This window comes from Cebidichthys violaceus, unplaced genomic scaffold, assembly GCF_023349555.1.
Source record: "Cebidichthys violaceus isolate CVI_PGR_0920_01 unplaced genomic scaffold, fCebVio1.0.p SCAF_81, whole genome shotgun sequence".
Classification (NCBI taxonomy): domain Eukaryota; kingdom Metazoa; phylum Chordata; class Actinopteri; order Perciformes; family Stichaeidae; genus Cebidichthys; species Cebidichthys violaceus.
In genome coordinates, this window is record NW_027176966.1 from 220,663 (window position 1) to 233,674 (window position 13,012).

A 13,012-nucleotide genomic window follows, 5' to 3' on the forward strand; every position below is an offset into this window, starting at 1 on the left:
GTTGGACTCTTTTCTTCTCTGGAGTTGCCCAGGGTGTGAGGCGCCAGGCGGGTGTGGGGATACTCACAAATCCCCCGCTGAGTGCCGCTGCGTCGGAGTTTACCCCGGTGGACGAGAGGGTCGCCTCCCTACGCCTGCGGGTTATGGGGGGGAAAACTCTGACTGTTGTCTGTGCATATGCACCGAACAACAGTTCAAAGTATTCGGCCTTCTTAGAGACCCTCACTGGAGTCCTGTATGGGGCTCCAGTGGGGGACTCCATAGTTCTGCTGGGGGATTTCAACGCGCATGTGGGCAACGATGGGGATACCTGGAGAGGCGTGATTGGGAGGAACGGCCTCCCTGATCTAAATCCGAGCGGTCGTTTGTTGTTGGACTTCTGTGCTAGTCATGGATTGTCCATAACGAACACCATGTTCGAGCATAAGGATGTTCATAAGTGTACGTGGTACCAGAGCACCCTCGGCCGAAGGTCGATGATCGATTTTGTTATCGTATCATCGGATCTGAGGCCGTATGTTTTGGACACTTGGGTGAAGAGAGGGGCGGAGCTGTCAACTGATCACCATCTGGTTGTGAGTTGGGTCAGAGGGTGGGGGAAAACTCTGGACAGACCTGGTAAGCCCAAACGGGTAGTGCGGACAAACTGGGAACGTCTGGAGGAGGCCCCTGTCCGGGAGATCTTCAACTCACACCTCCGGCGGAGCTTTTCTAGCATCCCTGTGGAGGTTGGGGGCATCGAACAGGAATGGACGATATTCAAAGCTACTATTGCCAAAGCTACGGCGGTGAGCTGTGGTCTCAAGGTCTTAGGTGCCTCAAGGGGTGGTAACCCTCGAACACTGGTGGACACCGGTGGTCAGGGAAGCCGTCCGACTGAAGAAAGAGGCCTTCCGGGATATGTTATCCCGGAGGACTCTGAGGCAGTTGCAAGGTACCGACAGACCCGAAGGGCTACAGCCGCTGCCGTGAAGGAGGCAAAGCAGCGGGTGTGGGAGGAGTTTGGAGTGACCATGGAAAAGGACTTTCAGTCGGCACCAAGGTGTTTCTGGAAAACCATCCGGAACCTCAGGAGGGGAAAACGGGGAAACATCCAAGCTGTATACAGTAAGGATGGGACTCTGTTGACTTCAACTGAGGGGGTAATCGGACGGTGGAAGGAGCACTTTGAGGAACTCCTGAATCCGACTAATACGCCCTCTATTGTAGAGGCAGAGCTGGAGGCTGATGGGGGAGCATCATCAATTTCCCTGGTGGAAGTCACTGAGGTAGTCAAACAACTCCACAGTGGCAAAGCCCCAGGGATTGATGAGATCCATCTAGAAATGCTGAAGGCACTGGGTGTGGAGGAACTGTCTTGGATGACATGTTTCTTCAACATTGGGTGGAGGTCCGGGACGGTGCCTAGGGAGTGGCAGACCGGGGTGGTGATTCCCCTGTTCAAAAAGGGGGACCAGAGGGTGTGTGCCAACTACCGAGGTATCACAATACTCAGCCTCCCTGGTAAAGTCTACTCCAAGGTGCTGGAAAGGAGGGTTCGGCCGATAGTCGAACCTCGGATTGAAGAGGAACAATGCGGATTCCGTCCTGGCCGTGGAACAATGGACCAGCTCCTGGAGGGGGCTTGGGAATACGCCCATCCGGTCTACATGTGTTTTGTGGACCTGGAGAAGGCATATGACCGGGTCCCCTGGGAGATACTGTGGGAGGTGCTGTGGGAGTATGGGGTGAGGGGGCCACTTCTGGGGGCCATCCAATCCCTGTATGCCCAAAGCGAGAGCTGTTTCCGGGTTCTCGGTAGTAAGTCGGACTCGTTTCCGGTGAGGGTTGGCCTCCGCCAGGGCTGCGCTTTGTCACCAATTCTGTTTGTGGTATTCATGGACAGGATATCAAGGCGTAGTCGTGGGGAGGAGTGTTTACAGTTCAGTGGGCTGAGGATTGCATCGCTGCTTTTTGCAGATGATGTGGTCCTGATGTCTTCATCGGGCTGTGACCTCCAGCACTCACTGGATCGGTTCGCAGCCGAGTGTGAAGCGGTTGGGATGAGGATCAGCACCTCTAAATCTGAGGCCATGGTTCTCAGCAGGAAACCGGTGGATTGCCCACTCCGGGTAGGGAATGAGTCCTTACCCCAAGTGAAGGAGTTCAAGTACCTCGAGGTCTTGTTCGCGAGTGAGGGAACAATGGAACGTGAGATTGGCCGGAGAATCGGAGCAGCTGGGGCAGTATTGCAGTCGCTTTACCGCACCGTTGTGACGAAAAGAGAGCTGAGCCGCAAGGCAATCTATCTACCGGGCAATCTTCGTTCCTACCCTCACCTATGGTCATGTGGACTGGGTCATGACCAAAAGAATTAGATCGCGGGTACAAGCGGCCGAAATGGGTTTCCTCAGGAGGGTGGCTGGCATCTCCCTTAGAGATAAGGTGAGAAGTTCGGTCATCCGTGAAGGACTCGGAGTAGAGCCGCTGCTTCTTTGCGTGGAACGGAGCCAGTTGAGGTGGTTCGGGCATCTGGTGAGGATGCCACCTGGGCGCCTCCCTAGGGAGGTGTTCCAGGCACGACCAGCTGGGAGGAGACCCCGAGGGAGGCCCAGGACCAGGTGGAGGAACTATATCTCCAAACTGGCCTGGGAGCGCCTCGGGATCCCCCAGTCAAAGCTGGCTGATGTGGCCCGGGAAAGGGAAGTTTGGGGTCCTCTGCTGGAGCTGTTGCCTCCGCGACCCGATCCCGGATAAGCGGACGAAGATGAGAGTGAGAGATGAGAGAGATCCTACCAACTCCAGAGGAAAATATCTAAAGTCTCTTTAGCCGCTATATGTGCCACTAACTTAACTAAGTTAGCCTCTTACTTTGTTAGCCGTTTGGTGCTGGACAGGTGGGTTTTATCAAAGCGCTGTCACCAAAAACAGCTGTCTGTTGCCGCTGGAAACATCACTGACGAGAGTGGTGACGGGGAGCCAACCAAAACAGTTAAAGACATTAAACAGCTCTGTAGAGCTGAGAGGAACCGCTGAGTCTGGTAATTATAATTATCTGTGGGTTTGTCAGTATGTCCTCACCAGGGCGGCACACCATGTGCTCTGTTCTTGGCTCGGGTTGACAGAACCACGTGAGGCCCGAAGGCTCCTTGCTGACGCCCAGAATCTTCACCAACTCAGCACAATAATAATAAGAAAAAGGCAACACAGGCAGAGGGCCGGGCCTCTGTAGATAGAAGCCACCGCACGCGTCTGGTGGGACGGTGATGATCGAGAGGGATTATTTTTGGATGGGGATGATAAGCAGCCCACAGTAGGAACCTGTAACGTTTACACACTGAAGCAAAGAGGAGCATCAGGGGCCTCGCCCGGTGTTTAAAGTCGATTCAGCTCGTGGCTTATGTAAATTCATGCAAATGTGTCTATTTTCTTAGGTGGTGGCGTTAGTAGGCGGCGACACTGTGAGCCACAGTCAGGTGCGATCTGACGAACCTGATAATTTGTTCAGCGTTGGCTCCAACCACGGTAAATATTCTGTTTTTATGTTTTTCCCCAAGCTTCACCATAGAGACGGACGTAATAATAATGATGTAGAAGATCCAGCACCAGACAGTTTAAATAGCAGATACTTGAAGATAATAAAGGGACTTCAGAGCCACCACACTGTATATGTGAAGGGAAACCTCGTATACGAGTATGAAGAAAGAGTTACTTATAAAACACTCGCATTTGTACTCTGACTGTTGATGTAATAAAAAAACAAAATGGCCGCTTGACGTCGTCACATTCATGTTACATGGAGGCAAGAATGAAACAAAACTGAAACATTTAAATGTTTAATTCTTATCAACCATAACAAAATGACAGCACTTGATTTTCAACGTCATCTGTATTGTATGATTATATGTAGAATTTAAACTTTTGATTCATATTATGTTGGGCTTCGGTAAATTAACAGTAAAACCATATTTCCTGCTTTGACTTACACATTTCTGAGATTAATAACGTTGAGTGGGATGAGTCCCCTAAAGTATAATATATGACACATCACAAAACTCTGTCCCATGATTAGAGATTGATATATTAAAACACTCCAAAAACATCCACTAAAACTTAAAGCAATCAGTACCAAGCCATATTTGTTTGCTTGTGTCATTGGTGTATTATTATAAGCTCACAGGGAATTGATCACAGTTGCAGTAGCTTGCTTCATAGACAGAGAACCAACAAAGATGTATAAAGTCTGAACCGCTTAAGTACACTTTGCGGACTCAGAGGCTTCTCTTTAGGCTATAGGAATGATTTCAGTGGCGCATTTGCATGCAGCAGGACACCAAGAAGACACATATTTATTGCTGCATCCACTGGTGGCTTTCAAGGTTGGACAGTTGATGTATTCGTTTATGTAAGGACAGGGGTTGGCTGAAATGAAACATTGGACAGGTCAGCTCATTGTCTTTCTTTCTACCTCAGTAGACAATTGATACTGTATATTTGCCGTAAAGAAGAACCTCATAGCATCAGTTACTCACTGCACAGTTTGTCTTCACAGTTATTGGGACAGGAAGCACACGGGGGTCCCGCCTTGTAAGGTATCCATCCCTTGAAGTTTCCTCTGTTAAACAAATTAGGAACTTCTAACTTCACCTGACTCAGAACAAACCTCGGATTAAAACATACAGATTTAAATATATAAATAGACACTTTCGCTGTTCTTTTTTTTTTTTTTTTACCCTCAGCGCCGTCAAGCTCTGCCAGAAATGATTCAACAAAGTGTGAACGAGGGTCACTTACGCTCGGTAATAATGGCAGCCGTAGAAATAGATGTTGTTAGGGCACAATGCCACCCCACAGCCAACTTTGTAGGAGCTGTTCCACACCACCTGACAGCAAAGATAAAAACACAACTTTACCTTCAATACTTTGCTTTCATAGTAATGCATATTGCTTGTTCAAACACTGCCATGACTCATTTATGTTTTGTTTATTTTTTTCAATTAGTTTTTTCTTTTTTAAGCTATTTTTTTCACATCAGTTCTTGAAATGGAAATTGCTGTGTAGGTTCACTTGTAGTGAAAGTGTGAAAATTGATCATAAGACATTTCATTTTTCTCTGCTAAAAGTCAAATATATCTTCTTACAATCGCAATAATGACTGTTTATGATGTTTCATGCATTTTTTGAAATATGATATCTCTCCAATTTAAAAAAGGTATTTGTCACACTCATTTTGTTCAGCCAATTCACCATGAAATGAATATTTAGGAGCTTCGTTGTCTCAGAGCTTTTTCACTGAAAACAGTTGCCTGCTAAAAAGACTATTGCATTGCATTACATTTGATCCATTGTTAAAATAGAATCCAATCCAATAACACAGTAGCAACATTAGGCTACTGTATGTTGTTATTGCTGCTGTTGCCACACACTTTGTTTCGCTAAATGTTACCTGTGTGTAGTGACCAGTAGCTTGGCTATTGGTGGAGCCTTTGGGATACAGGTAGTGTGACACCTCACTGTGCCAGGCATTGATGATGTCCGTCCATGAGTTCGGTGAAGACGAATAGAAGAGATTCTCACCCAGTTCATATTCTGCTCGGTGGGGAGAAACACATGGCAGCACGATTAATGGCTTTCTGCAAACACACCGCTTTATTTCCATGTCTCAGGAGATTACTTTATTTAGATAAAACAGGGTTCATTAATAGGCCTATTGATGATAATCTCCTTAATGATTACATATCCTACTCCGTGTAATTTGTTATTAAAAGAAGGTATTAAGACTGGATATGAGACGGTGTTCCCAGTGACTCTGACAATCAATCACGAGGTCACTCAGTTCACAGGGAACCTTCACACCGAACCTCTGATGTAGTATCTAAGGTGCTGGCATTATGCGGAGCAAGGTTAAAAGGAAACAAAAAAAGAAAGAAGAAGAGTAAAGGAAGAAAGAAACGTACCATTGAGCATGCGGGTGCTGGATGCTCCGTGACCCAGGTGACATTGGTCGACCCAGGCCTGAGCGCTGGCTGCTACCTCCTCACTGTAGCTCTGTAAAAGAGGAAAAAACAACATGACAAATCAAGCGTTTCATTTTAAAAACACCCACAACCAGAAGAAACAGATCCATTCTCTCGCTAAGATATTGGTTTTGAAAATGGGATCATTTGTGATTGAAAAGACTGAAGAAATTTTCTAAATATTTTCCACTCTAAGTCTTAGAATATGAATAAGGTTGTGATTGAAGCGGGCTTCTACTCGGAGATCAGCTGCTGTGCTTTTCATACAGCCCAAAGCCACAACTCAAGTTCCAATATAAACATGACTCTTTCTTTTTTTTTTCTTCTTCTTCTTTTGTGCAGAAACCTTGCACCTCCAGAAACACCCAACTCTTTAGAAAAGGAAATGAGACATCTTTAATCTCCTGTTGACTGAAAGATTTCCAACTGTGTGCGTTGCTGTTGTCGTGGTCGGGTTTGGCTCCCGAATAGATTAGAAGATGTTGATATTACTCGACTGCAATGAACATAAAAATGACATCTTAGAGTGATTATGTTGATCTATGACAGACCAGTCAAAATGTATTTTCACATTTCAAATAGCATTTATACACAATATGTAATGTTGGTCTAAGGTAACGAAAAAAACCAATGATTTTTATTTTAAGGTGATTATAGACGGAAATAAACACACTTATTAATATTATATTTAATTTCTGCCAAAGATTCTGATAAATGCTACACACTGGCCCTTTAAGGTTGAGTCAGCTCCTAATCATCAAACTATACAAACCCTGATTTTGAGAAGCCGCGTCATGCAGGAGACCACACCCACTTAAAATGTATTTAATTTCAAGTAAATATCGCCCGAGGCGCTTTTATTGTGCAAGTAAGGAAGCAGGACTGACCATTAACAGCATGTCAGAAGCAGTGGGATGAACCGCTCTCCGGAAGGCGTTGTGAACGTTGATGATTTCAGCCTGAACCCCTGCATTTTCTGTGCAAATGCCTGCACACACACACACACACACACACACACACACACACACACACACACACACACACACACACATACATACACACACATCCACACGCACTTAAAACCTCTGGGTAAACAACATATTGAAGGTATAAGACAGCCTGATGTTTACTCTGCTGGGTTAATATCTGTACGTCATGACACACAAATATATCCTGGTCTAATTACTCTTAAATGGCTTGACATAACAGAAAAACCTACAGAGAGGATCGTACCAAATCCCATAATTATACTGGGAGAGTTATTGACATGGCTTCACAGTTGATCCCTAAAAAAACCCTGTGTCTCTGTCTGTAAAGTCAAACACGGCAGATGCAGTGAACGTTGTGCTTACCGTGCTGAGGACACACGATGGCACGCAGAGACGTTTGAACAGGAGGAGAAAGTGAAGTTACGTTCATGTCAGGACATCAGGGGAGTGAGGAATTCTTTCAAGAAGTATTTGCACCACGATGTATTTTATATCATAAAACAAGGTTCTTTCACAGTGTTACGAAAGTTATTCCTGCTTCACACACTGTTGTCTATGTGATATTTATCTTTTATATTATTGTGAATGCTGGTGTCGTCTGAATAAACACAAAACCATTAGTAAGATCATTTGCTTCCTGAAAATATATGAATTCCAGCCGAAAGTGTTATTTCAGTTTAACGTACCAGTCCAGTGTGACCAAATCAATCATAAATATTGGAATTTTCAGACTATAAAATATATATTGATATTAGAAGAAGGTCAAATCATTAATTACTGATTATTATTATAATTGCCCAGGCTAAGATTGGACTCCAGCAATGGATCAAGTTTTTTTTCTTTTGGCTCACCATTTAGTTTGCATGTGAAACCTTGTTCTGCAGAGAACTCAATGAAGCAACATTAATACACAAAATGTTTGTCTAAAATGTACTGAAATCTCTCAAAATCAAAACTGTACTCTGCTGTACTTGAGTAAACATACTTTCTATGGAAAACACTCTGAATGCATAACGTATTGTATTACAACTACCTGCAATATTTGAACACTACTCACCACATTGCAGAAAGAGTGCACTCGCTGCAGAGTCAAGATGCAAATCAGCAACGCAAACATTTTCCTGGACAAAAAAAAGAAGATTAAAATCAAAAGACTAACGAAGACATTTTATATGATATTCTGGCAAAAATATTCCAGAGTAATTGCACTCTTATTTTCAAGAAATTTGATCGATCAAAAAGATATAAAAGATACGATTTAAATCAATCCAATGGTATCATCAAATAATCAAAAAATACTAAAAACAACGTTTAGGAAACCCAGTAAAGAGGCATACCTGATACCTGTCCTGAGTCTTCAGAAGGTGCAAGTGGGCTGGTGCTTTCCTCTCCTCCTTTTAAAGACTCAGCTCCGTCGCTAACCCTTAGATGTTATACATTCCCCTCAGGCCGCTAATGATGCAGCAGAAACCTGCAGGCTTCACACAATGTACACTTAGAAGAGTGTAACTGACAGAAAGTAAACATGGGGATTGTTATGCCCAAGGGTGTAGTGACTTTCTGATGCATTGACTCAAGTGTACACGGCTTACAGGAGAATGGCAAGGCATCCGAGGTGAAGGCAAATAAAAAGAAATTGGTAGATTACAAGGTAGATCCGTGTGGTCCCGTATTAAATGGATCACAGTCAAACAACGCATGTTGGCTGAAGACGCACCCATTGCTTGCTTTGGCACAAAAGGTCGCATATTAGAAAGGCCGCATATTAGAAAGGTTGCACGCTGACCAACGCGGTGGAGTACGGACAGCAAAAATGTTTTATGCATTTTTTCACATTTTTCTTTTATGTGTGTCGTCTGTGAGTGTATGGCTGTTGCTTGTTTGCTGAAACAGAAAGATTGTATATTACATTACGGTCATTTAGCAGACACTTTTATCCAAGGCGACTTACAATTCAGTATCTATCTACACACCGTAGACGCAGCTACGGGAGACATTTTGGGGTTAAGTGTCTCTCAGCAACACTTGAACACTTGAACGTGCTGTCTTTAACCAACTGTCTTCCTATCTCCACCAAAACAGCCTTTTGGACCCCCACCAGTCCGGGTTCAAAGTGGGTCACTCGACAGAGACGGCCCTCCTTGCGGTGACAGAGTCGCTTCACGCCGCGAGAGCTAACTCTCTCTCCTCTGTCCTGATTCTCCTGGACTTGTCTGCGGCGTTTGACACTGTGAACCATCAGATCCTCCTCTCCACCCTCGAGGGGATGGGCGTCTCAGGCTCTACACTCTCCCTGTTTGCATCCTACCTGACGGGTCGATCCTACCAGGTGACCTGGAGGGGGGCTGTGTCAGAACCACGCATGCTGACTACCGGGGTTCTGCAAGGGTCAGTCCTGGGCCCCCTTCTCTTCTCGGTCTACACAACATCTCTGGGTTCTGTTATTCGCTCGCATGACTTCTCCTACCATTGTTATGCCGATGACACCCAGCTGGTCTTGTCATTTCCCCCCGGTGACACCCAAGTGGAGACGCGCATCGCTGCGTGTTTGGCTGACATCTCGAAGTGGATGACGACACACCACCTCAAGCTCAACCTAGACAAAACTGAGCTACTGTTCCTCCCGGGGAAGGGTTGCCCGCACCGGGACCTGTCCATCACCATTGATGATACCGTGGTGACGCCAACTCGGACTGCGAGGAACCTGGGTGTGACCCTGGATGACCAACTGTCATTCTCGGCAAACATTTCATCCGTTACACGCTCCTGCAGATTCCTGCTCTACAACATCAGGAGGATTCGTCCCTTCTTGACTGACGAGACGGCGCAGGTTCTCATCCAGGCTCTTGTCATCTCCCGCCTGGACTACTGCAACTCTCTACTCGCCGGAGCCCCGGCGTCGGCCATCAGACCTCTGGAGCTTGTCCAGAAAGCCGCAGCTCGCCTGGTGTTCAATTGCCCCAAGTTCTCCCACACAACTTCCTTTCTCCGTTCTCTACACTGGCTACCTGTAAGAGCTCGCATCCAGTTTAAGACTCTGGTGCTAGAATACAGGGCAGTGAAAGGAACAGCTCCTTCCTATCTCCAGGCCATGGTCAAGCCTTACACCCCCGCCTGACCACTTCTCTCTGCTGCCTCGGGGCGATCGGTCGCCCCGTCGCTCAGAGGTCCCGGCGGCCGATCGACCCGGTCACGGCTGTTTTCTGTCCTGGCCCCACAGTGGTGGAATGAACTTCCCACTGACGCCAGGACAGCGGAGTCGCTGCCCATCTTACGGCGCAGGCTGAAAACCCACCTCTTCAGGAAGTGCTACCCTGAGCCTTCCTCTTAGCACTTATTGTATTCATACTAGCTTGTTGCACTTGTTGTATTGGTATTACTTATAGCACTAACTGTTTTTCTTGTTTCTGTACTTTGGCTCTGAGTTATGCTCTGCTTCATGCTCTTAGATGCTTGTTTGGAAAAGGAAATGTACTTATGACTTCTGGTGACTAGTAGTTCTTTTGATTACCAATGTTGATGCACTTATTGTAAGTCGCTTTGGATAAAAGCGTCTGCTAAATGACTGTAATGTAATGTAATGCTCAAGGACACATTGACACGAGACAAGCAGAGCAGGAACCGGGGATCAAACCGACGACCCTCTGATTGAAAGGCCCTGCTCTCCACTTAGCCACGGTCACCCCACTTCATTGAAATAGAAGCCAACCCAAGGGTGAAATGTCAGATAACATATCTTGAATACATAATCATGAACAAATACATGTAGGACTTGTTGCTAAGATTGGAAAGGTTGTTTAGAAAATGTGACGGATTAAACAAAAACATCTGACTGGGGCAGTTTTAATGCATTTTATTCATAGACCACTGGTTCAGATGAAGGCCGATAAACTAGACACAGGAGGAATGGTGAGTTGTACAACAGAGCCACCTGCTGGTCTACAAGGGTTACTGGTTGTTTTTGGTTATTGTACTAATCAAAGTTTATTTCATCTATATAAAGCCCCAAATGTAAATACAATGTAATAAAATAAATATAATCTTCTGTTGCAGAAATAAGCTATTCCTGGTTCCAGTCCTGTTTACTTGCAAGCCCTCAGATTTTTTCGTGCAGACCCTGGTGGAGGTCCCGACCCTCAGGCTTGGGACCACTGCTGTAGGGTTATACTAGATTTTGTGACACAATGACATGACACGGCTGTTTGTGTATGGAAAGTTGATATTTAAAAGAATATTACATGGCTGTCTTGACAGGAAAAAGGTGCAATGCTATCTATCTACACACCGTAGACGCAGCTAATGGAGCTATTTTTGGGGTTAAGTGTCTTTCTCAAGGACACATTGACATGAGACTAGCAGAGCAGGAGCCGGGGATCGAACCGCCGACCGTCTGATTGAAAGGCGGCCCTGCTCTCCGCTTAGTCACGGTCACCACACATGCCAGTATATATGAAGGTATAAGTCCTGTTCCTAGATAAAGCTACTTTAGCCAAAAATATTAAAATAAATGTATACATTTTATTGTTGTCAATAAAGTCATCTTAATGTAAGCCGGCATTAAGGGAATGATTATGAGTTTCCTTTTAGAAGTATGTCTCTTGATCACATCTATTCTCTTCGGTCTCACTGACGGTGACATTACAGATGGGCTATGGTGGTGCTGTGTGTACTCAGGGCTCCAGGAGGACATCTTTTGCTGTAGTTTGAATGTGCAAATCAACTGCTGTTGAGCTTTACTGAGCGTCTTCAACATTATTATTACAACGATAGCTGCTGCACTAGTCAGTGAGCCACATAAACACAGCATTAATAGCTGTGAGTTAATCCTTGCTTGAGTACATTGTTGTAGTTCAGCTCAGTATTAAAGAAGTACTCTTTTTTTTTTCTTAATTTGGGGGGGGGGCACTTGGTAGCATCATGTTACCAAATAAATGCCTATTTACAGGAGAGTCATTAGCACTCATTTGAAGCCGTGTTTCTTTTTTTTCCTCTCATCCTACCAGCTCCAGAGGAAAATATCTAAAGTCTCTTTAGCCGCTATATGTGCCACTAACTTAACTAAGTTAGCCTCTTACTTTGTTAGCCGTTTGGTGCTGGACAGGTGGGTTTTATCAAAGCGCTGTCACCAAAAACAGCTGTCTGTTGCCGCTGGAAACATCACTGACGAGAGCGGTGACGGGGAGCCAACCAAAACAGTTAAAGACATTAAACAGCTCTGTAGAGCTGAGAGGAACCGCTGAGTCTGGTAATTATAATTATCTGTGGGTTTGTCAGTATGTCCTCACCAGGGCGGCACACCATGTGCTCTGTTTTTGGCTCGGGTTGACAGAACCACGTGAGGCCCGAAGGATCCTTGCTGACGCCCAGAATCTTCACCAACTCAGCACAATAATAATAAGAAAAAGGCAACACAGGCAGAGGGCCGGGCCTCTGTAGATAGAAGCCACCGCACGCGTCTGGTGGGACGGTGATGATCGAGAGGGATTATTTTTGGATGGGGATGATAAGCAGCCCACAGTAGGAACCTGTAACGTTTACACACTGAAGCAAAGAGGAGCATCAGGGGCCTCGCCCGGTGTTTAAAGTCGATTCAGCTTGTGGCTTATGTAAATTCATGCAAATGTGTCTATTTTCTTAGGCGGTGGCGTTAGTAGGCGGCGACACTGTGAGCCACAGTCAGGTGCGATCTGACGAACCTGATAATTTCTTCAGCGTTGTCCCCAACCACGGTAAATATTCTGTTTTTATGTTTTTCCCCAAGCTTCACCATAGAGACGGACGTAATAATAATGATGTAGAAGATCCAGCACCAGACAGTTTAAATAGCAGATACTTGAAGATAATAAAGGGACTTCAGAGCCACCACACTGTATATGTGAAGGGAAACCTCGTATACGAGCATGAAGAAAGAGTTACTTATAAAACACTCGCATTTGTACTCTGACTGTTGATGTAATAAAAAAACAAAATGGCCGCTTGACGTCGTCACATTCATGTTACATGGAGGCAAGAATGAAACAAAACTGA

General features: G+C 45.4%; 1 protein-coding gene across 1 annotated transcript; it reads right to left on the reverse strand.

Moving 5' to 3' along the window:
• Positions 1-3,802: 3,802 nt before the first annotated feature.
• On the reverse strand, positions 3,803-8,103 carry LOC137866356 (cysteine-rich venom protein ophanin-like). The gene is made up of 7 exons (XM_068702177.1): positions 8,039-8,103; positions 6,884-6,984; positions 5,937-6,027; positions 5,426-5,568; positions 4,774-4,862; positions 4,512-4,594; positions 3,803-4,401 (listed from the first exon to the last, which is right to left on the reverse strand). The coding sequence occupies exons 1-7, from the start codon at positions 8,100-8,102 to the stop codon at positions 4,265-4,267; spliced, it is 708 nt and encodes a 235-aa protein (XP_068558278.1). The 5' UTR covers position 8,103; the 3' UTR covers positions 3,803-4,264.
• Between the last annotated feature and the right edge of the window lie 4,909 nt (positions 8,104-13,012).

Coding starts and splice junctions, on each gene's coding strand:
- LOC137866356 (XM_068702177.1), bottom strand. CDS start 8,102: ATGTTTGCGTTGCTGATTTGCATCTTGACTCTGCAGCGAGTGCACTCT. Junction 4,863..5,425: donor CTACTGGTCACTACACACAG/GTAACATTTAGC, acceptor CTTTGCTGTCAG/GTGGTGTGGAACAGCTCCTA. Junction 4,402..4,511: donor CTGTGAAGACAAACTGTGCA/GTGAGTAACTGA, acceptor GTTTCATTTCAG/CCAACCCCTGTCCTTACATA.